Here is a 21,762-nt window from a genome sequence, read left to right as displayed (position 1 = left end):
ATCTCCATTACCCGTTTTGAAACGCTTTTGTATGCGTAGCCGAAGCAGAGTGGAAGGAAAGACCCCTCAGGACGCGGGATACAGGTCACCAAGGTTTTATTACTGTGTGGAACAAAATTAACATGAGAAGAGCTGCCCTCCGCTCCCCCCAGTGCAGGTGTCAGCCCACCCTCCCGCGTCACAGGCAGCACCTGAGCGCACGTGCCTCGTACCTGCAGGCAGGGACATCGCGGAGCCTCGGGAAGGGGGTGAGTGCTGACACAGCCAGCGTGGGCTCACACTGGCCTCTCCAAACACCAGCTGCCATCACAGCTGCCAGAGCTGTAACTCAGAGGGTTGGTAGCCACCTCCTGCTCCTTCACGGAGCTCTGTCCCTTCGGAGGAGCTGCTCTTCGCATGGACACTCACAGCCGTCGCTTTGAGCAAGCCGGGCTGCTGCTTCTGAGCTGGGAAGTGCTGGACTTAGTGCAGCGTTACAATTACTGACAGTAAATGTGCAGTTTCCAGTTCAATCCTCTAACACGGACATTGGTTGAGTCTCACTTTCTCCTTGGGATGAGCCACGCTGGGTTTGGCTGCAGGAAGTTCATCTCTTCCATGTGTACGTACACAAAACCAACACTAAATTCACCTTCTCCTCTGGCGTCTCACCCCCACAAAGCAGCACACCCCCAGCTGAACTCCAAGCAGTTTGTACCTCAGCACTGTTACAACTACTCATCTTTAGGGGACAGCAGCGAGGAAATGTATCTGTAACTACCATGAGGAGGGCAAAAAAAGAGCAGAAAAAGAAAAACAATTTAAAGTTGCCCCTGTGCGAAGAGCTCTGGCTCCGAAGGGCACTAAGGGGAGCTGGAGAACTTGGGTGGCTGAAGACGCCGAGGCCCAGAAGGAACTAGAAGAGTAATTCCTGGTACAAACTAGCACCAACCACGTACATAACCCCAGCTCTGACACGCTTTGCAACACAGCTCCAGCCAGTCTAACAAAAAAATCCCGTCTGAGGGAGTAAACCACTAACCCCTAATAAAATCTGTACAAACCCAAATGAATTTATCACATATAAATACATCAGTTTTCTACGGACTACAAAACATTCTGTGGTCTTAAAGACTGAAGTAGGCTTCCAGTATAAACCAGACCAGACACCACCATGACGTGCTTCACGAGGAAGCCACCGCCGCTTTTTGGAGTAACACAAAATTCCTTGAGGTAACAGCAACAAAGAACCATGTACATCAACTGTGAAACGTCTTTGTGTTTCAAAGCAGAACTGCTGGTAGGTGAGAAGCATTCCCATCCCATCTCACCTTCGAAATAAAAATAAAAAGTGCAATGCCAGGTTTATCACAACAATTTTTTCACGTGCACAAGGGGGAGAGGTGGATCCAAGTGGCCCTAAACCTTCTGCGTCGTGAGGATTTGGTATTTTAAGTCCTGGGGATTCCAGTTCTTCCAGTTACCACCCCAAAATGGGAAGTACAGTTACACCCTTAGCTTTAACCACCATTTAGTCACAGTGAGGGTCTCTGAGAGGAAGGTCAGAGATGCCTGAAGGCACTTCCATGCCAGATCAGTGCAGGGCATCAGTTCTCCCATCGTGGATGCCTCAAGGCTACCCACACCCCCCACTCCAGCCCCTAAAATCCAGGAGAACTTTCACAGCTTTGATTATTTGATATTAATTTGCATAGCAAGCCTGTGGCCAGAGGGCTGAGCCAAAGAAATGAAGATAGAAAGTTCATTGGCCTCTTACCTGGCCTCCTTACGCCTGGCACTGGTTTAGCACAGTTGAGCCAGACTGTCAAAGGCAATTGGGAGAGGGGAAATGGTAATTCAAGTGCAGGCAGACACGAGGATTAAGAACACCCCCGTCCTGCTGTCAGCCTTCGCTCAGCAGCAGCGTGCCTCCACGCCACATGCTTGAGGACGGGACTGTCCCCAACCTGCACACAGCAGGCAGGTTTTTGTGCAGGGAAGGCTCAGACTGTTGTTTTAGTCACAAGACTAAACATGAAGCCGCTTCCCCTCTGACCTCCCAACACCACAGGTCTTCACATTCCCCCCAAACAACTCCAGAAACCACCATCAGCGCCAGCCCTTGACTGGTCACCTCTGCCCGTCCCCTACAAGGGGCTGCTCGAGTACTGCTGGATGAGCTGCCTGTGGCAGGGGTTGCAGACGCGCTCGGGGTTAATGCTGGACGGGAGGGGCAGCTCGTTGGCTGAACAAGCTTCACAGAAGGTGCCACCACAGTTCTTGCAGATGTTCTGGAATGCAGGAAGAGCACAGAAAAATTAAGGAGATGCTCAAGACAAAAGCAACACAAACTTTATTCTCTCATAATCAACCCAAATCCTCCACTGGGTTAGAGAGATGCTCCCAACTCCACTCTTGTCCCCTCTGCAGACCAGCAGTTTGCTCCTGTGCTCAGCACCAAAGCTCCTTAGGTCAAACCTAAGTTTGAGCAAACTTGTAGGAAAGAAGGTACAAGTTACCAACAACGAACCCTTCACGTTTAAACTGACTCCATCTATTAGAAATGGTACACTTGTATATTTTATAGCCATATAAATACACTGGAACAACAAGTCTTGCCTGAGATAAGTATTTCAATGTGCACAGGCATTTGGAAATGCATCAAGTCAGATATAAAGCTGTGGTTTGCTTTGAACTCGCATGTTTTCTCCAGATAAACACAGGAGAAGAGGAAAGACCAGAAATCCTACACAGAGCTCCCACACGTGTAACCACAGAGGTTCATGGGGCGACTGGGGGTGTAATGGGGCCCCCCCTCCCTGCCTGTTCTCAGCACCATGGTGCCACAGCACTGGGGAGGAGAGGGCTGGCTTCTGACCACGTCAAAGAACTCTTGTAATCCCTCTAGACTCAGACTGTAAAGCAGTGAGGAAAGCAACAGGAGCTTAGCCACGAAAAAGAATAAAAAAAAGAGAAAAAGGCAAGGTGGCTCAAGTGGAGAAACAACAAGTGTTAACACCTCCTGTCCTCGCTTCTGATGGATCCCAGAAAACAACCTCTTAGCTGAGAAGGGGAGAAGCTGCTAAGGGGAGGGAAAGACAAACCACTGAACACAGAGCAGAGCGGGGAACCCTCAAGCGACCGCTGTTTAATACTTCAAGGGTAAAGAGGACTTGAGAAAAGGGCTCATTTCTCTGTCCCACGTCACCCGTAGGAAACCTGCGCTACTCGAAGATGAAAGTCAGAGGAAACATGTTCCCCAGATGACAGGGACGACCGTGCAAGTCCTTGGAGTTACCTTTTTTGTGCTTCGGCTGCCTTCCTCCCGGCACAGCTGGCAGATCTCGGCGTTTCCAGGGCCCGACAGCTGTTCCTACACCCCCAAGGCAAACCCAAGACATTCTGATGCTTTACTCCATCAGAGCTCCATGGCTGACCCACATCTCCCAGCGGGGAGGAACATTTCACACTCTTGTGTTCTGAACCCCTCTCTATCCGCAGCACAGGACACCGTGCGTCTGCAGGGTGACCTACTGGCTACACCCCAGGGCAGATGGGGAAGCGCAGTGAACCCAGGACCACGCAGCTCCATTTTCACCCCGAGGTCAAGGCCGCTGGCCCAGCAACAAGGTGGGAACAAACAGCTTTTTCGCTGTGAAAAAGAGCTGACAGAGGCAGAAATTCCCCGTAGACAGGACACAACGTGAGTGCTGCAGCGTCCCATGGACAGTTTGGGGTCTGGCCGTGTCTGCCAGGCATCCAAGGGAGGAAGAATCGATTCTGGGCAATTTCACATACATGGAAAAGACAAATCAAACCAACCGAGCAGAACACCCCTTCCCCTCTAGCCTACAGAGCAACCCTAGCCCAGACCAAGGAGGTTAAACACCACCTTTGTCACAAACACTAAATTATGCTTTCGTTGTTCTTTTTAGACACACCGACCAGGAAAGGGATGGGGCAAAGGGATGATAAAAAGGGTTAGTATCAGCTTAAAAACCAACACTGCCAGCTGAAAGCCTTCCCAGTGAGACAAGCAGCACTTTTCCACCAGGAAACCACTGCTGCTACAGACTCTACAGACAAAACCTCCACAGGGCAAAACCTGGAGGACAAACTTCAGGGTATTTGGGCATAGAAGGTGCTGCGGTGACCCAGGAGCTCCCCTCAGTGCCCCTGCCCTTCAGTGTTTCAACACAAGAAAAAGAACCACCAACCTGCTCTTCCTGCGTGCTGCTCAGTAACCTGTGAGAGAAGAACATCATCACTTGGAGCTGGCACATCAGTCACCACCACATTCAAGAAAAACATCTGCACTATCAGGTAATTCCCTCGTCCTGTTTTTAAAATCAGGCAGCCATCATGTGCTTTGGGGCCTTCCAGATAAATCAGCAGGGTGAAATGGGGTCAAAAGCCATCTCCTTGAAGTATTATTTCAAGTTCTCTTTCTCCAACAGCTTCTGTTGTGGTCCAGAAGCCACCTGTTATTAGCCCCAAATGCCACTGATCCACCAACCCTTCTCCTTTCCTCACCAACAAAGGTACCTTCTCTGGACTCGAGTACCAAATGTCCAGGTCTCTGCAGCACTTGGCTTATGAAAGTTCATTAAGTAAGAACAATTAGTAAACAACAGAAACAAATTCAAAGGTAAATGGGAGAGAGACTGAGCTTTTCAGATCCAGAAACGCTGATGGCAAGCAGTAGAACCTCCTTCTTCCCTCTGAGGGTTACGAAAAAGCAGCAGAGACCTCAACAAAGGGCACAAGGTTGAAAGCTCTTCCTTAGGAAGAGTAGCTGCACCGTTCCAAACTTCCCATCAGCCAAGAAATCAGAGAAGGGGCAGCAGGACTTGGAGAGAAGGCAAAAATGAGATCTCTTTCCTTCCTTACTTGTGTGGCAGGACGCTGTTCTCCTCTCTCAGCGGCTGTTTCAGCTTGGCGTTCTCTTCCTGGATTCTGAGCTTCCCATCCTGCCCAAAGGAAACATCTACCCATCAGTTCACGCTATGAAGACTCCAGTTCCACCCCTGCCACACTGCAAAGGGAGACCTTACGTTGCTATTTTGGGAATGGTGATGTGACCCTCCTTGGCAGCGAGGGATATTTGGACACGGGAACGCATCCAACCACCAGCCCACCCTAGGAGCAGCTCTACATGCCTTCCTTTCACTGAACAAAACATTGACTTCACATTTTAGAGATGGGATGCAAACGTGTCCAATGACCTCCTTGTACTAGAACATACAAGAAACATTTAACAGCACAGGTTGAGAAGATAAACAGGCTGAGCAGCCCATTCTCAAGTTGCTTTTTGGCACGTTGGCCCACTCGTTCCCAGGGGGAACTTCATCTAATTCCAGCACAATTGTGTGGGAAATAAACCTGTTGACCAAGGCTGCAGTGGAGAGCTCCCCAGCTTTTGCTCTGAAGATCAGCCTCCCCAGCTTGGCCTTTGGGGGCTTCTTGTTTCCCTTTTTTACTGACCAACTGCATCACACTCAGTTCCTGATTCCTCCTACTGCATTACAGCTGTTCTGCTACAGCAAACATGACTTTCTGATAAATCACAGAATCAATCAGGTTGGAAGAGACCTCTGGGATCATCGAGTCCAACCATTGCCCTGACACCACCATGGCAACTAGACCATGGCACTAAGTGCCATGTCCAGGCTTTTCTTAAACCCCTCCAGAGATGGTGACTCCACCACCTCCCTGGGCAGCCCCTTCCAATGGCTAATGACCCTTGCTGAGAAGAAATGCTTCCTAATGTCCAACCTGAACCTCCCCTGGCGAAGCTTGAGGCTGTGTCATGATGATTCATTTATCAAAATTTCATTTTTGATAAATAACTTCACTGAAATGACACGTAATATTGGTTCACAAAAGCAAACCCAGACCAGTTCAAGCAGCCCAGGGAAGGCAACTCTAAGTGCAGCAGCACACGTGAAAATTGCAGGAGTCACCTCTGTTACTTCACAGTTCTCAGTTACAAGTTTTGTTCTCCAAAACAGCTGTTTTACTGCCAATTCCCAGCAAAAAAAAGCCTGTTTCGTCTGACAGAAAAGGCCACAGAGCAGATCTGCACTTTCAAAGGTGAATTTACTGCTAAAAGGGGAGTTTCACTTGGGGACTAGGAGTTTGACTCTGTTGTGATGCCCACAAAAGACAATTTTGTCTTCCAAGCTTTACTATTTACCCCTCTCAGGAGAATTTCCCTTATTACAATGCAGAAAATAAAAATGAGCAAGTTTGCTTTTCTTAAGATGTGGACATGATATCTCCTACTCTATTTTATTAAACTAGCAAAGGAAAACCACAATCACTGTCAAGATATTGTCAGGCACCCAGCCTGGAGGAGGAATCCACTGTTCTGCAATGAAGTGTCCTGCTTGCAATATTTTTGCAAGGCTCAACTCAATAACCTGCCTGTTTAGTGTGTGTAAAAGATGCTCCAAAGCTCATTTTGTTGTGGCACATTAAAAATACTTATTTATTGCCTAATAAAGCTCAGGAAAAGCAAACGAGCAACATGAAACCTTCCTTCAAACACAAGCCAGGAATGCAAATCACATTACCTGTCTTAGCCAATTCTTTGTGCCTTTTTTGTTCTCCTGGCTGCGGTGGTGACTGTGTGACCATCTGTCTCTTTCCCGCTTCAGTTCCAGTTCAAGGTGGCTCCTAGAACATGGAGGTGGAATGGTGAGTAAAGGCTAGGGTTTGTAACACTCCACACCAAGAACAAGTGAAACATTTAACCCTCTCTTCACACTAAAGTGACTGAACCCAAATTCAAGAGCTGAAAACTGCCTCTTGGAGTAAAAGGTTGTCTGGCAGGGTGTTAAGCCATAATATGTCAGGATGGAAAACCTACAAGTTCTTCATTTAATTCCAGCACACTTTTGTGGGAAATAAACCTGTTGACCAAGTCTGCAAGTCCTTAAGAACCAGTTACTCATCTCTTACAGAACTGTTGGTCAGCACCCTGTTCACAAGGACACTCTTCAGCACATCAGCTGCTCCAGGACCAAAGTCCAGTCAACATTCAGAATCCTCGTTGCTACTAAAACCAAGATTATCCATTATCACCCTCGTTAGCCTCCGTACAGCTCCAACAGCTTTTTAAACAACTTGTTATGACTACAGCCTCATTAATGACATAGCCTAACTGGAGTAAAGCTGGTGGAGACTTCCATCCAGAAATGAATCCTTGCCCGTGCTGACATTTAAAAACAAACTGAGGGAATTCCTGGTTGTAACTTGGATTTAGAAACACCACCACCACAACAAGCCCCATTTCCACTTCAAGGAATATAATCCAAGCAAGACTTCCCACCAACCACTGCAGCACCTTCCCATATCTCATTGCTTTAGAAACCCACTTCAATGAAGCCATAAAACCTCCCAGGAAAGGGGGCTCAATTGTTTTCATACCATCATCTTGATTTAGCTCGAGCTAGGAAGGAATCAGAACACGTCCAACTGATGCAAAACCAAACCAATTTATAAATGTCCTCCCCTGAGTTAATGTGACTCAGTGTGAGGTGCAGAGAAGATGCATTCCCCATTTATACATGGGAACACCACTAAGCTCACACACCCCCAGGACCTCGTACGCATTTCTAACCAAAGCCCTCTGTAACTTTTTGAAGAAGGAAACGAAAAGCTGTGCCAGGAGGGGGCCAAAACCAAAAAGCAGCCAGCAATGCTTCCACACAATTCATTCCAGTGACCTTGCAGCAAACCAAAGATGCGTCACGGCTGCAGAAGGAGAAGATGCTCTTCTATTTTAAGGTAAAAGGTTTTCTCTGTTTTCCTGATACGGGTAAACTGATGACACTGCAAGGGAAAATATGATAGCTCTGGCCAAGTTCTTTACATTTGGCTGCTTTTTGGTCGCCTCCCAGCAAAACTGAGACCAGTTTCAGCTGGGGGGAAAAATAATATCCCAGCACTGTTTGTCAGACCCTACCCTGGCTCCAAACTCTCCCGTGTTAGCTCTAGGCAAAGACTCAGCTGCTACACCCTGCTGACGAGCAGCACAGTGTTTGCTTTTGCTCTCTTCTGTGTTCAGAAAAATATCCTGACATTTCATTTCCACCCAAGAGATGTTCTGCAACCTGCTCCTGATATCCCACCGCCACGTAAGAGTTGTGCTTTTGCTGGTGGGTTCTGCTGACCACGTAGTTCCTCTGCATTTTCTTCCAATCTGATTTTTCAAGTTATAACTTCAAAGACACACATGTGAACAGATTTGCCATCTCTTAAAGCATTTCACCTCCCCAGAATTACTACCTGGCGTCTAAAATGCCCCTGGGCCCTCTCCATCTCCAACCCCTACCTCCTTTTGCGATCGCCCTGCCTGCTTTCCACTAGACCCAGTCAGAACAGCCCAGAAAATAGGTGAGAAAAGGATCTCTTCACCGCTGCCTGGAGAGCTCTTCCACTTCTAGCTGGAGGCTGTTGATTTTGTCCCCAAACTCCTGCTTGAAGAGACGGTTGTCCTGCTGGGCCAACTGACGGTCCTTCTCTGCCTGTCGCAATCTGGATTTGAGCCACATGAACTTGTGATAAAAAACAAAAGCCATGGTGGGGAGGAAGACCGAGTTTAACCAACAAATAAAACACCCAGTGAAAAGGTCAAGCCAAAAAAAAAAAAAAAGAATGGTAAAAACAATGGAAAGGAGGAAAATATTTTAAAAGAAAAGCAAAATGTAGGTGAACCAGGCAGAAGCTCTGATTTTCAATAGTTTTTATTCTAGTACTACAGTTTACAGCCATTAGATGAAAAACATAAAACATCACTTTTATCCAGATTCAAAGCAAACCTCAAGTACACAGAATTTTAAGTCAGGTTTGATTTTAATGTACATTACGCCTCAGCTCTACACATGTAACTGGAACTTGCAACATAGGTTAGCTACTCTATTAGAGAATTAGTGCATTTTCTTGGTCCCTTCCGTGGACTGGCACAGCAGCATCACTACACCAAAGCATCTCCACTTCGGGCCTGATATTGGAAATGGCCAGATCCTTAATCCTGTCTTAATTTTAGCATCACTGTGGCAGCAAAGAAACCAGCCTAAACCCCTGTTTCTGCAGCAGAAATCTGGGGAGGGGCAGAGGTGTTAACGGTTCTAACTAACTATTTGGAGCCCTTGATGAAAGCTTCCACCTTTTTATTATTATTTTATGCTTCTCTGAGTAGTTATTGAGTTTCTAGGGAAAGGTTACTAGGAGCACTATCCCCCAGGCCAAAGGGAAAACTGGCTCCGAAGAATTTTTACAGGCATCTCACCACAGCAAAAAAAACCCTTATTCAACACAAAAAACCCTCAAATGTGGTTTTCTGGAAAGAAAAAAATCTCTAGGAGCACTTCTAACCTCCAGCCTGTGAGAGGCCACCACGGTGAACTTCTACAGCCACAGGGAAGAGGATATTACTTTATAACAGTCTAAGCTACAGTTAGTGAAAGTTTTGCACTGGGGTGTTAAATTGGCAATTATTTTTCCTATCAAGAGCTGTTTCCAAGCTGTTCTTTCATCAGCAAATTCCATTTGGATTGAGCAACACAAGCTCAGAAGCAAATGAAAGAAGGGTCATAATAAAAGGCAACTCTTCCTTTTCAACCACTAACTACTCACACAAGGAGTGGCCAAGTACCCAATTACCATTTCCACGCCGCACCACTGCACATTCAGTTCCTTTCTTCTCTTATTTTTTTTAATTAAACACTAGAGTATAAAGATCAGATTATTTTTTGTAAAACGTGTAACTACCCTTTCTTGGAAGATGAGAGACCTCCCCAAGCACCTCTCCTCGGCTTCCTTCGCTCAGGAAGAAGCACAACGTCTGTCTAGAGGGATTCATGGCAGAGGTAGAAGGCAATGCAAAGATAAGGAGGTTTCCACTGAACTCACCACTCTATCATGTTACTCTAAGACACCTAGCTACTAATTCTGGACACATGAAGTTTAAAGGAATAAGGATAAGTCCTAAGTCCCCACCCACCCACCAAGTCACTAAGGCAAAACCCTTGCAAGCAGTCTCGGATACGAGAGGGCTGGTCTTCACGGCGATGGGCCCGTCTGTCGTGGACTTGGGGCTGAACCCACAGAAGTGAATGGCTAACGGCTTGGGGTACGCACACAACTACTTTCAACAACTTCCAGGGATGCATTTTTTTTTTTTGTCTACTTCACAAAAAGGGTAACACAGAAAACTAGCTGACTTGCCAGAGCTGGCCAATCTGGTATTGGCTTCACCAACGCACCTAGGACCCATAAATGCTGAAGACCTGTGCTGCTGTATACGGTGTGCACAGAGCCACGTATCTCCCATTCCTGACGCTCTTCTGGTGTGTTTATTGGCCAACTCATTGGTACTTGAACACAGTTTAAATGGCAAAGTTAGGGATTTTTATACCCGACTCTAAACCTCTGAAAAACTCACTGATTTTAAAAATTCAGCAAATTCCAAATCAACTTTAGGTGACAATTAACATTTTAACAGTTGCTTTTAGCAATTCTCAAGTTCTCCCCTCATAAACGAGTTCTGGTGTCAGAGCTGTGAGGTGACCAGAGATAAAAATGTCTAATGATGCTTCTGGATCAGTTTGTTTGCTGCACTATTTAAGGTTTTTGCCTGTTTCACCAAATCCTTTTCACTGTACAAGTAAGGTAGAATGAGGACGATCAGACAATGGAAAAATAAGAACAGCAAGAGAAAAAGAGCAAATGAATTAGCTCAGTAGATACCATAAAACATTGGAAAATACACATTTTCTACAAACAAAATGACCTTTTTTGTAAAGAATCATTCAGAATATAAACCCTAAAATGAGAATGTTCATTTAGTGCATTGACCTACTCATTAATAAGTCCCAGACACATTGCCAAGAGCTGTGCTTTCCCCTGATTTTCTCAGCACTAGCATTATACATTATACATTATTTATTATTATTTATTATTTACATTATTATTATTTACATTATTTATCAGTGCTATCAGAGACAGCCATTGAGTTGTAATGACTGACAACACACAAAAGTGCAGCTGACATAGATAAACAAAGCTGCTATTTTAATTACTGGTTTAATATCATCTTCTTTTCTAATGGAAGCCCTCCTGAGCATGCCAAACACTTCTCCTAACAGCATCTCAACAACTAGAGCTCTCCTCATGCAGCTCTGTTTCACAGTGGCCAAGCAGAGCACTCAGACTCCTGCCTGGTCCATTCAGGGTCAGTAGGACACTACCACTAGAACACACACCTGATTTTATAACTGTGAAAGTTTCCTTTCTTACCTTTGTTCAAGCTGTTTGATGGTGGCAGCCATCTGATTTGTTTTTTCTTCCAAACGGCTGTTTAATTCACTCTTCTGTTTCACTCCCATGTCTGAACTCTGCAAAAAGGAGCATTGTGGCTTTTTGTAAGTAGCAGTAAAACCAAAACAAGCCACGCTAAATCATGTGGCACATGACACAAAAGGGGCAGAAACCAAAGAGGCAGGAGAAGGTGCTCAGAAAGCAAATGCCAGGTCAATATGGCAAGGACAAACATCTTGCCATGCAGGTGCAGGCTACATCTGGACCCCCAAAAGGGCAATACCATAATCACTAATGCTGCCTGTGTAATACATATTAATGCAGTACCTGCTAATATCATTCAGCTGTTTTGCACAGAACGATTGGCTCAAGGAGAGCAGATCTTTCCTGTTTAGGATTTCTTTCTGAGCATTTTGTGTTGCTCTTGGTCTTAAGAGTCTGCTTTTGTCATCACACAGTAATGTCACTACACCACACACCTTCAAATACTAGACTGTACTGAACAGATGCTACCACAGCTCTGGTTTTATACCACAACACCACCTGAAGCTGCTTTCCCCAGTCAAACACACACATTTCCAGATCATCATGGGTCCTTCTTCAGAAGAAACTGCATTTTCCTTTAACCCCCAACACATTCAATTGTTCACAGCTTTCCTGCAGCAAGACAGAGGTATGCTATACAGCCTGGACATCTTCCACACCTAGCACCTTTTAAATAGATGGGAGGGTAAAAAAAGAACAAGAGCCATCACTTTTATCTGCAATTCACTGCATTTAATTATCTCCCTACCTGCAGCTTGAAAGACAGTTCATGCTTTAGGGCCCTGAGATCATCCAGCTGCTGCCTGAGTGCCACCAGCGCATCTTGCTTCTCACAAACATCTTTTTCCAGCATCTTCATGGCCAGCTCCATCTCCTGCCGCATCCCGATCTGCACCTCCAGCTCCTTCTCCACGTCCTGGAACACACGGATCAGTCAGCATCACCAGCCAGCTCTCCTCACCACCCATGAGATAACCACCCTTACCTGGTGCTCCTGCCAAGGCAGTCACTACCTAGAAGCGTGCTGCATTGCCACGGCGTCACAGTTACAGCTCTGACCCATCCAAGACAATTAAGGACAATAAATCCCCATTTTGAGTCCAACATTAAAGCAAAGTAAACAGCATTAAAGAGTGAGAAAGTACTACCTAGGCCCATCTTTGTGATGGAGGAGACTAGCAAAAAGCTGGGCAGACTTTTTATTTCCTAAAAACCTTCTGCTCAGGCATTTTTTCCTCACCAGCTGAACACACTACATTGAATAACAGTTCAGATAGTGGCAATATCCTTACCTGCACGGGGGCTATGTCAGAGCTAGAAATGCACATGCTCATTTTGAGAAACAAGACCTCAAACTGATCAACAGAGCCACAAAATTAACACAGCTGCTGACAAGACTCTTGCAGATCAGTCTGAAGCAGGCAGGAAGGAAAAAAATCCCCTGGGCAAACATTTTCAGAAGTGACTGTGTGACATGGGGTTATGTGAAGAAGCATTTGTACTGAGCTCCAAGCTCCCACAGTCCTTACCAGCCGCAGCTGAGTCTCCTCCTTCAACTGTTTTCGTGCCTCAGTCAGTGCATGTCCATCAGCAGTTCTGTCTTTAGTGACCTAAGTTAATGAAGACACCCAATTAACTTGTCATTATATATTACTAACCCTCTCATTTGCTGATTATTTCCTTCTCCCACCACTTTGAAAATGAATTCTGCAACTACGAAAACTCAGGGCTCCATTCAGTTAACGCAGCATGCGGCTTCCACGTGACCTGACTCTTTCCCCGCTTCCCCAAGGTGCTCAGTGCACTCCAATGGATATGAATTAAATGCACAGACTGTTTTCAGAACCTTTATACTAAGTACAGTTACAAAACCCCAGAAGATCTTATGGCTTTTAAAACTAAAAACAGATTCTGCCATCATTATGAGCACTTTCAATAAATCAACCAAAAAAAGATAGATCCTGCCCCTTGATTTCCAAAAAGGGCAGCATTTCAGGCCAAAAAAAAGGAACTACTTCCAAATTTTTCTGCCACCCCCTCAGTAAATCATCCTTCCTCCTGTCCCTTCCAACACCTCCGCCCACAAGCCAGGGACATGCTGTGTTAGCTCTCGGCTCTGCACACAGTTTCACCAGCTATGACCAGGCAGGATTCACTGTGGCCAGGCTCCATCTGTCACCCTCTGCGCAGGACCCACCTGGACTCACTCTGATCTACTGCCATTTTTGCTTGATATAAATGAGAAAATAAAGTCTCTTCTGAACACCTACATCTCGGTCAAATTTGGGCTGGGACTTAATGTTCAGTAATGGTTCACGCACACCAACCTTACGATTGGACTCTAAGATGTAAGAGCTTTCTTCTTTAACCCGTTCCATCTCTTCTTGCAGTGTAATAATCCTGTTGTTCGCAACCGCAAGCTGTGAACAAAGCAGAACAACAGTAACATATCAAAACCTACTTGACCTTTTCTTCCCCCCTCTCTAAACACATTTTCTTCCTCAATTTTTTTTTCAAAGAGAGAAAAAAAAGATATTTGGAGTGGCCACCTCAGCCTCCTACCATGAAGAAAGACTATCTGACTTGTGATGCAGTTCATTAACTACACCCTGCAAATAGCCCTGCTTGGCACAGCGTGTGCCACTGTCACTTCAATTCTTACTTTGAACTGCATGCAGGCTGCACTAAGACACAAATTAGTAAAAATCAAAAAATACTTCAGTCAACATTGCAATTAATCTCATACCTAATGAGCACAGCACTCCTACTCTGCAGGTAATAAATCAAAAGCCACTTATTACAGTCACACTGAGAAAGGAAGCCTCTACTGCAGAGCACCTTTTTAAAATTAAAAAAGTATTTTAATTGTAAAAAACATATTACTCGTTAATTGCAAGAGTAGATACACTAATTTCCACCACTTCAGCTTCTCATCATTTGGAATCCATTCATTAGAGCAAATGTTCAATAACCAGACACACAGACCTCCTCTAATGAGGGCGAACAAGCAAAAAAGAATTTCTATTTCATATTTGTACTGCAAGAGCAGTGAGACGTCCCCATCAAAATCATTCTGCTGAGCTAAGCGACATGTGGACAGGGACACTGTAAAACCATTAGGATGAGACCTACTATCTCCCATTTGTCAGGACAGTGACCCCAAAAGATTTCATTACATTTATGCCATTACTAGTGAACTGTAAGACCGATTTTAAAACACAGGTTACACCTATGACACACGTACCAACCATTTTTCTTGCTCAGACTGAACAACATTTTATCTAGGCTAGAGAAACTGTTACTGAAATATTTCAATTACCATCTTTACACTGTAGTAAACTTCTGCATCTGTCAAAATAAATAGACTTTAAAAATTTGTCATGTCTGGACACCTCGTAACCTACATCAGCTGTATGGCATTCGAAACCATATCCACCATACAAGTTATTCTAAGACCTTCTCCAAAAATCAGAAAGCACTCGAAGGCTTCAGAGGGATGAACTGTATTCAACTGCTTTTGGTTTTTAACATAAGCATTGTTGTTTTCACCTCATGCTTAGTTAGTAGCAAGAGCCAGTATAATTCCTTGGCAGGTCAGTTATTCCAGTGCCATCGTTAAAACACTCATTACATACACTAGAAATCCAAAAACAACTCCTCCCTTACCTTTTTAATCCCTGATCCAAAAGTCCAAAGCATGAGATGATTTTCTACTACACTTACCTCCTCGGTCAGTTTAGTGTTGGATTTTTCTAAGGCGTCCACCTTGGCCTGCAGGTTGTTTACTGTCGCACTGGTGAAGAGAAAAAAGCCCTACAGTAATTCCTTCTTTTTTAAAAGCCAGTTTTCTATTTTGCTGTACTATATAATAAAGAATAAATCAATCCTGTCTTACCTTAAATGTCTATTGAGTTCTTCTACATAGTTCTTCTGGTCCAAAATAGCAGTTATCTGACCATCTCTGGAAAAAAGAAACACCATTCAGCTCAGCCAGCTGGATTCAAAGAACTAAGAGTGACACCATTAAAGGTCTAAGAGGAAATGTGGTGATACAGCCCTGGTCTCAGTGAGTCTAGGGGATGTACATGAAATAGCAAAGCCAAGTTACAGTCTGTGCCTTTATGATCAGTTACCATCCCCTGACTCCTCAGAAGCTGCAACTGCTACGTTCACCTGGATGACACTGAGGCATTTGGTGACACACAGAACAGAACGATTACGGCACACAACATTTCAGAGTACAGCAGTATTTCAAACAAAAAAAACCCTGGTTTGTACTACATTTACAGTGGACAGTCATCTCATCAAAATCCATGGTTTATCATAGCAGAGCAATTCAGTATAAGTAGCTTTTTATTTAAATTAAGTAGCTTTTTAATTAAAAACGTAACAGCTTGCAGGGCAATGTGGAATACTTGAATACCAGTCACCGAGAGATAAGCAACAGGACAATTGTGTCTGTACTTACCCTTCACTGCCCTTCGTGCTGTTCCCATCTTTCAAATACATCGAGAAATCAATAACTCCAACCTAGAAAACATTTGCATTTCACATTAAACACTTTTTCAAAGACTCAACACCGTCCGCAGCCATGAAAGTTGAGAGTCATTCAGTTACAACATCAGTACACGTTGTATTACAGCAAGGATTCATTATGCCAGTAATCTATCAAAAATTAATGAAAACATAGTGTATTTCAAGCAAAAACATACCAGAACAAGCAGTAAGTTGGCAAGCAAGTCTTAGGACAGAAGGACAAAACATGACCATCACCATATCTGTATATACCCTGCCCACGCAAGCTGGAACATAAATGCATATGGGCTCATTTTCTTTTAATTTTATATTAGGCTTTTATTACATATAGTCACAAACTTGTATCTCAGTTGATGAAATTCCTCTACAAGGCAAAATTCTTCCAATTTACCAGAAAAAAAACATTAACTGACTACCCAGTACCTGTGAGTCCAAGTCTTCTCCTTTCATGCAGAAGTTTGCATCGATGACATTCAAACCTACTAGGAGGCCAGCAATGATCGCACCTTCTTCTTCCATCATCAGTGCATTAGGCTCATAAAATTCACTGCAGGATGCACGGCAAGAGCAGACAAGTGTTACAACTTTAAAAGTCAACTAAAATGATGTCAACCAGCATGGGATCCCTGCTATCTCATGCAATAATATAATGCAAGCTCAGCCTTAAGAAAAACCCCAGCAGAGGCACATAGTCCACACAGAAACGGGCTCCTACATACTATCAATGTACTCCTGCTCCTACTGAACAACTATTAGTACAGTAACTTTTTAGGTGAGGCAAAGCCCCAGTAAGCAGGAGACCTGGTCCCTCAGGTGTTGAAAGGTGATGGAAAGTAAGCACGATTCTTGAGTAATAGCACAACACATTGAATATTTAAGACTGGGGCTTAATATCAGGGTTTAAGCAGCATACTTCTACTACTCTGTTACATACTATTATTAACACAAGCCACTACCACATTTTCCAGTGGATGATACTGAGCTCTCCTTTCTAACCCCAAGTCAGCTATGGATTTACACAGACAGCCAACAAAAACCTACTTGTTTGAGTAAAGAAACACCAACTTATTTATTATGCAGAGAAGGCAGAGTTGCTGAATACCTTCTTTGCTTCGGTCTTTAATCCTAAGACCTAGCACAGGCTCGCCAGAGAGGTGGTGGAGTCTCCTTCTCTGGAGACTTTCAAGACCCATCTGGATGCGTTCCTGTGTAACCTGCCCTAGATTGGTCCTGCTCTGGCAGGGGGGTAGGACTTGATTATCTCCAGAGGTCCCTTCCAACCCCTCACATTCTATGATTCTATGATTAACCCCTACTGCTTTACACAGACATAGTAGTTCAAACCCACAGAGTTTCAATTAAACTACAACATTATTGCTGTTTTATGAGTGGGAAACAGAGACACAGAGAAGTGGAATGACTTGTTCCAGGTCAGATGGTAATGAAGTGACAAGGTCAGAAATAAATCCCGGGCCAAGATTCTGCAGACAGAGAATGCTGTATCCCCCCTGTACAAATATTTCACCCAAATCATCTCTTTGGAACCAAAATTGGTGTTAATTCTAACAGATATTTGAGATGAAGTGGAGAAATAACAGCTGCTGAATTAAGAGAGAATACTAAGCATTTTTAATCCCTCAGAGGAAGCTCTGCATTTCACAAATAGCACCACTTCTCAAAGTACACACATACTTCACCATTTGGGTGTAAAAGATGGTAAAGATCTTACAAGAGGGCAGAAGTGAACCTAACCTAATCTGAGAGCGAGCTCAGCACTCACCTGAGAAGATCCTTTCTGTTGATCAAGGCTTTCATGTATTCTGAAAGTTTCTTCTGCATTAAAGCCAGGCGAAGCCAAGCTCTTCCTCTACCCACAGGTGTCCTACAAAGGCCAGGAACAACAGTTACAGACATAATGCAATGCACATCCACAAACAGCTCTAATAACCCCATTCTATCTAAAGTTTCTGCATCTGAAAGATAGAGCTGGCACTGATGAAAACAGGGAAATACAAGGTATTTAAGTGCAAATAGTTACAGACAAGTTTATCTAAGCAATCACTATTTCTCTCATAGGAAATTATGTATTTGTTGTTATACTAAAAATATTTCCCTGACTTCACCCCTGCTGGATGCTACTACACAAAGATCAGCTGCTTCAACACATCACCTTCTAATTCAAAAATCAGTTTTGCATAAGGCAAGTCAGAATAGTGTGTGGATACTTCAGCACAGGTGACCAACACCACTCCTTCAGGTAGGTGTTAAGTCAGGTGAGAATCCACAAAGACAACTGAAAACACAAATTCAGTCCTGTTCTCTTCAACTACTTCACTCATTAACCCACTCATCACAGGATGCAATGGGTTATAGTCACTGTCCTTCCCCCTCTGTTTCCCCTGTCAATCTGAAGCACACAGCTTCAAAAATACATTAAGTGACACGCTGCATCGCAGCTCTGGTCCATCTCCCTGGTGTGCTGGCCAGGAGCCAGCACCAGATGCTCCAAAGGAAGGTGCAACCCCCCCGTGTTAATAATATTCTGATGAGAAGGGAATTTCTTTTCCATCTCCAGCAGTCAGTCAGCTGTCTTACACCAAACAGCACGTGGGGCACTTTATTTTCTAACCTTAACTAGTATAAGCACAACCGCCCGTGAAAGTCATCTTCATTACTGCCCATTCTTGACTTCCCTAATACATGACATGACATTTCCCAAGGGTTAGTATGAATGCAAGGCTGAAGTTTAGAAACTTATTCTAAAAGTGTTCATTATTTCAATTTATTTAGTGTTTCAAGTTTTTTTTCCCAACAGGAAAAGGTAACAGGAGCTCTGGCACAACACTGTTGGCACTACACGCTGGTCCTGTAAAGCTGTTCCAGGGGGAGTCCTGCACAGATCTCCAGTAAAAGCACTTGTCCGTATGTACATTGCTAAATACTAACCCAAAAGAAACTGTTAGTGAATCTCTTAACCTCTTTTTTCAGCAAAGATTTAATCTTTAGCCCTGCTACTCATACAAAAGCTTTCTTATACCTTTTTTCTATTCCCCAGGCTGAAAGCCTCTAACAGTTTCTTTTTAACATGGAATAAGCAAACTTGAACGTGATGTCTGAAATGACTATGAAATTTTTAAAAGCAGTATATGCTTAAAGTATTTTTTTCCTCTCCTCTTTAACATAAGCTAGTATCTTCTCCAACTTTGAGCCTGCCTTTTACACAAACTTTACAGGTTTACCTGCATTTATTTAAAAGTAAATTTACCTCTATCAGCCTCAAAACTATTTAACTATTTAACAGCCCATGCACTTAGCACAGAATAGATCCTATCCTCTCCTTCTGCAGTTCCTTGATTAAGAATGAGAGTAACGATCCATTTTAATCAGCAGAAGATGGCAGATGTATTCCTGAAGGTTATGTTTCCCCTTCTCTTCTTCAGGATCCTTCTTAAAATAAAATGCATATTTTGTACTTGTGCAGTAAAAGACTGTACTTACTTCAGCCCTGGGAGATCCTTAACGCTCGCTGTAATTTCTGCAGCTTCAGGAACAAGTTTTTCTACTAGTTCTAGAGGTCCCCAAAATGACTTGTTTTGCCCAAGAAAAGTCTTTTTGGCTAGAAAAGAAAAAGATATAAAATGAGCCTGTTAGGCCTGACTAAATACATTGTCAAACATGGTCAGAAGTGGATCAACAGTAGACAACAATTGCCAGATTCTTCTGGGTCTGCTGCTGGACCAGTATAAAAGATGACTTTTTATGCCCGAGTGTGGCAATTACTGGTATCATTCAAATAAGGCAACATGAGCTCGACAGAGATGCCAGAAAGTATTCCAGATATCCCCAGCATGCCAAAATAACAACATTGGTGATAACCAGCAACTCAGAGTCACTGCTAGAGGTCAAAATCTCTCCTAGGATGCTGTCACTGTCCCCGAGTTACACCCCATGTGCGCACAGTAATTTTCTCTCACTGACCATCACATGACTAAGACCACATCACTTTGAACCTGCTCCTTCTCCAAAGCTGCCAGGGCCTTCTCTGTGTATCCTTTCCTTCTTCTGAAAAGCTTTCTAGTGACCCCGAGATACTGAAGCTGGAAATTAATTTTCTCCTTCCATAGTCTTACTGCTACTTCACAGCAGCAGCGAGAACACTGAGAACTGTTAACTTCAGACTTATGACCAGCAGCAGGGACACTGGCAGATGGATCAACAACGAAGCTGAAGCCCATGAACACTCTCTCTTGCACAGTGCTACCTTAACCAGCACAGGAATCCCTTCTTCTGTGCATAGTGCTGGGCACGACTACTAAAGCAGCACCGCAGGATGTATGTATGGGTGTTGAGAGGGCATTTAATATCCTCTGCTTCTCATCTCGAGGTACCATCACACAAGGGCAGCACATCAAGAGCAGCAGTCTGGTACTTGGCCATTTTAGTCATGACTCTATAGTTAAAGATCCGCTCTGCTTGCTATTTTAGAAAGCAGCTTGCAAGACATGAGCTGCACAGAGCCAAACTCCTCAGATTTGATGGAACTATTGAGAAAGGACCTCCATGAGCCATCTAAGAAGCTGGTTTAGAAGTGGCAGGGACCTGCAACAACGGTGAACTTCTCACCTGCAGTGTTACACCTTCAGCAGTTTTCCCTTTCTGTGGCCTGTCAAGTCAACCGTGATCACAGCAGTGACCCTGCTCATCACAAAACTAGATTTTTAAACCAAGATTGCTCTTTCTTGCTCCCACGCTACGACAAACAGCCTGGGAGAGCCCTCTCAAGCACAGTTACCTTTCAAGCCGTGTTTAAGGCAATGCTCCATCACAACGAAGAACTGCTGAAGAGGTGCATAGTCAGAGTCCAGCGTCCTGCCCAGATTAAGCGCCGATTCAATCAACCCCTTGATACTCAGTTTCGCCATGTTCATCAGGTTCATGCGTTCATTCGCCATGAGATAATTAGGATCTATTAAAAAAAAGAAGAAAAATACTGTTGAGTAACAAAAGCTATTTTTGATACAGTGAGACAACCCATCTCTCTCTCTTTTTGTCCCTCAGCTTTGAAGGCATTTTTAGGGGCAGCAACAGTTTCATCTGAGGCACTCTCTCAGGCCATTTGTTGAGAAAAATCAAAATTAACTATAATTTTATGGCCGAAGCCACAATGACACAGGAACGGGCGACATATCCCATTAAGGGTGCCTCAATACTTCAAGTGACCACAAAAGCTTTGAATTTTCAAAGAAAAAAAGTTTGAAGACAGCTGTTAATATCCCTTTCACAGAGTGCCAATCTTCCCAAACCACCACTGCATTCCCGACACCTCAAGAAAAACTCATCCACAACAGCGTTGTCCCATAACTAGAGCAAGATTGTCCTACGACCACAACAAATCAAGTGCTCTTAAGCTTTAGGCCTGGAGATACACAGTAATAGAGAGAAATTCTGGCTACTAAAATCATGTCACACCAGTTGCAAGTTTTCTATTTGTTCCACCTTCAATCTCACGCCCAATTTGTGAGTTAAAGTTCTTTGGTGCAAGCGGTTTCATCCCTGGAGGGCACGTTCATTCTAGGGCTGCTGTAAACAGCCATGGACCCTTGAACCAATTTGCCACCTCCCTGAGTGAATTTACTACCCCTAGCAGCAGAAACATGAGCAGAGGACATCTAAGACTACACATCTAAGCACGGGGTACACATTTTACCTGCTACAGTGACAAAGCGTGCTTGCATTGAGCAAACAAGTAAAGCAAATAAATACTGGAGACTGAAAACTTTCAATTACAAGAGCTCTGTTGAGTACCTCCACCCAGACCAATCCAGCAATGCTCACCACCATCAGGGTGTTCTCAAGCTCTTTTTGGCTCTTTGGAGG

At 44.1% G+C, this 21,762-nt stretch overlaps 1 protein-coding gene across 6 annotated transcripts in view; it reads right to left on the bottom strand.

The window, feature by feature from the left end:
* Positions 1–89: 89 nt before the first annotated feature.
* The window catches only part of RUFY3 (RUN and FYVE domain containing 3), a 44,383-nt gene continuing 22,710 nt past the window's right edge, over positions 90–21,762 (bottom strand). For 4 of the 6 annotated variants that reach the window (XM_068403758.1, XM_068403755.1, XM_068403756.1 and 1 more), the window contains 17 exons: positions 20,678–20,851; positions 19,384–19,501; positions 17,666–17,767; positions 16,309–16,432; positions 15,818–15,879; positions 15,245–15,310; positions 15,073–15,142; positions 13,677–13,769; positions 12,879–12,959; positions 12,098–12,265; positions 11,284–11,381; positions 8,401–8,520; positions 6,555–6,657; positions 4,870–4,949; positions 4,197–4,224; positions 3,278–3,352; positions 90–2,270 (listed from right to left, as the gene is read on the bottom strand). In XM_068403758.1, the coding sequence (XP_068259859.1) occupies positions 2,127–2,270; positions 3,278–3,352; positions 4,197–4,224; positions 4,870–4,949; positions 6,555–6,657; positions 8,401–8,520; positions 11,284–11,381; positions 12,098–12,265; positions 12,879–12,959; positions 13,677–13,769; positions 15,073–15,142; positions 15,245–15,310; positions 15,818–15,879; positions 16,309–16,432; positions 17,666–17,767; positions 19,384–19,501; positions 20,678–20,837 (1,692 nt within the window). In that variant the 5' untranslated portion in view covers positions 20,838–20,851 and the 3' untranslated portion in view covers positions 90–2,126. Of the gene's footprint in view, positions 2,271–3,277; positions 3,353–4,196; positions 4,225–4,869; positions 4,950–6,554; positions 6,658–8,400; positions 8,521–8,574; positions 10,644–11,283; positions 11,382–12,097; positions 12,266–12,878; positions 12,960–13,676; positions 13,770–15,072; positions 15,143–15,244; positions 15,311–15,817; positions 15,880–16,308; positions 16,433–17,665; positions 17,768–19,383; positions 19,502–20,677; positions 20,852–21,762 lie in introns of those variants that run through there. The other 2 variants (XM_068403759.1, XM_068403760.1) reach the window with 1 other exon arrangement.

The sequence above is a fragment of the Nyctibius grandis genome, chromosome 6, assembly GCF_013368605.1.
Source record: "Nyctibius grandis isolate bNycGra1 chromosome 6, bNycGra1.pri, whole genome shotgun sequence".
In the NCBI taxonomy this organism is placed as follows: domain Eukaryota; kingdom Metazoa; phylum Chordata; class Aves; order Nyctibiiformes; family Nyctibiidae; genus Nyctibius; species Nyctibius grandis.
The sequence above is the reverse complement of the archived record's forward strand: the minus strand, read 5'-3'. Positions and strand labels throughout refer to the sequence as shown.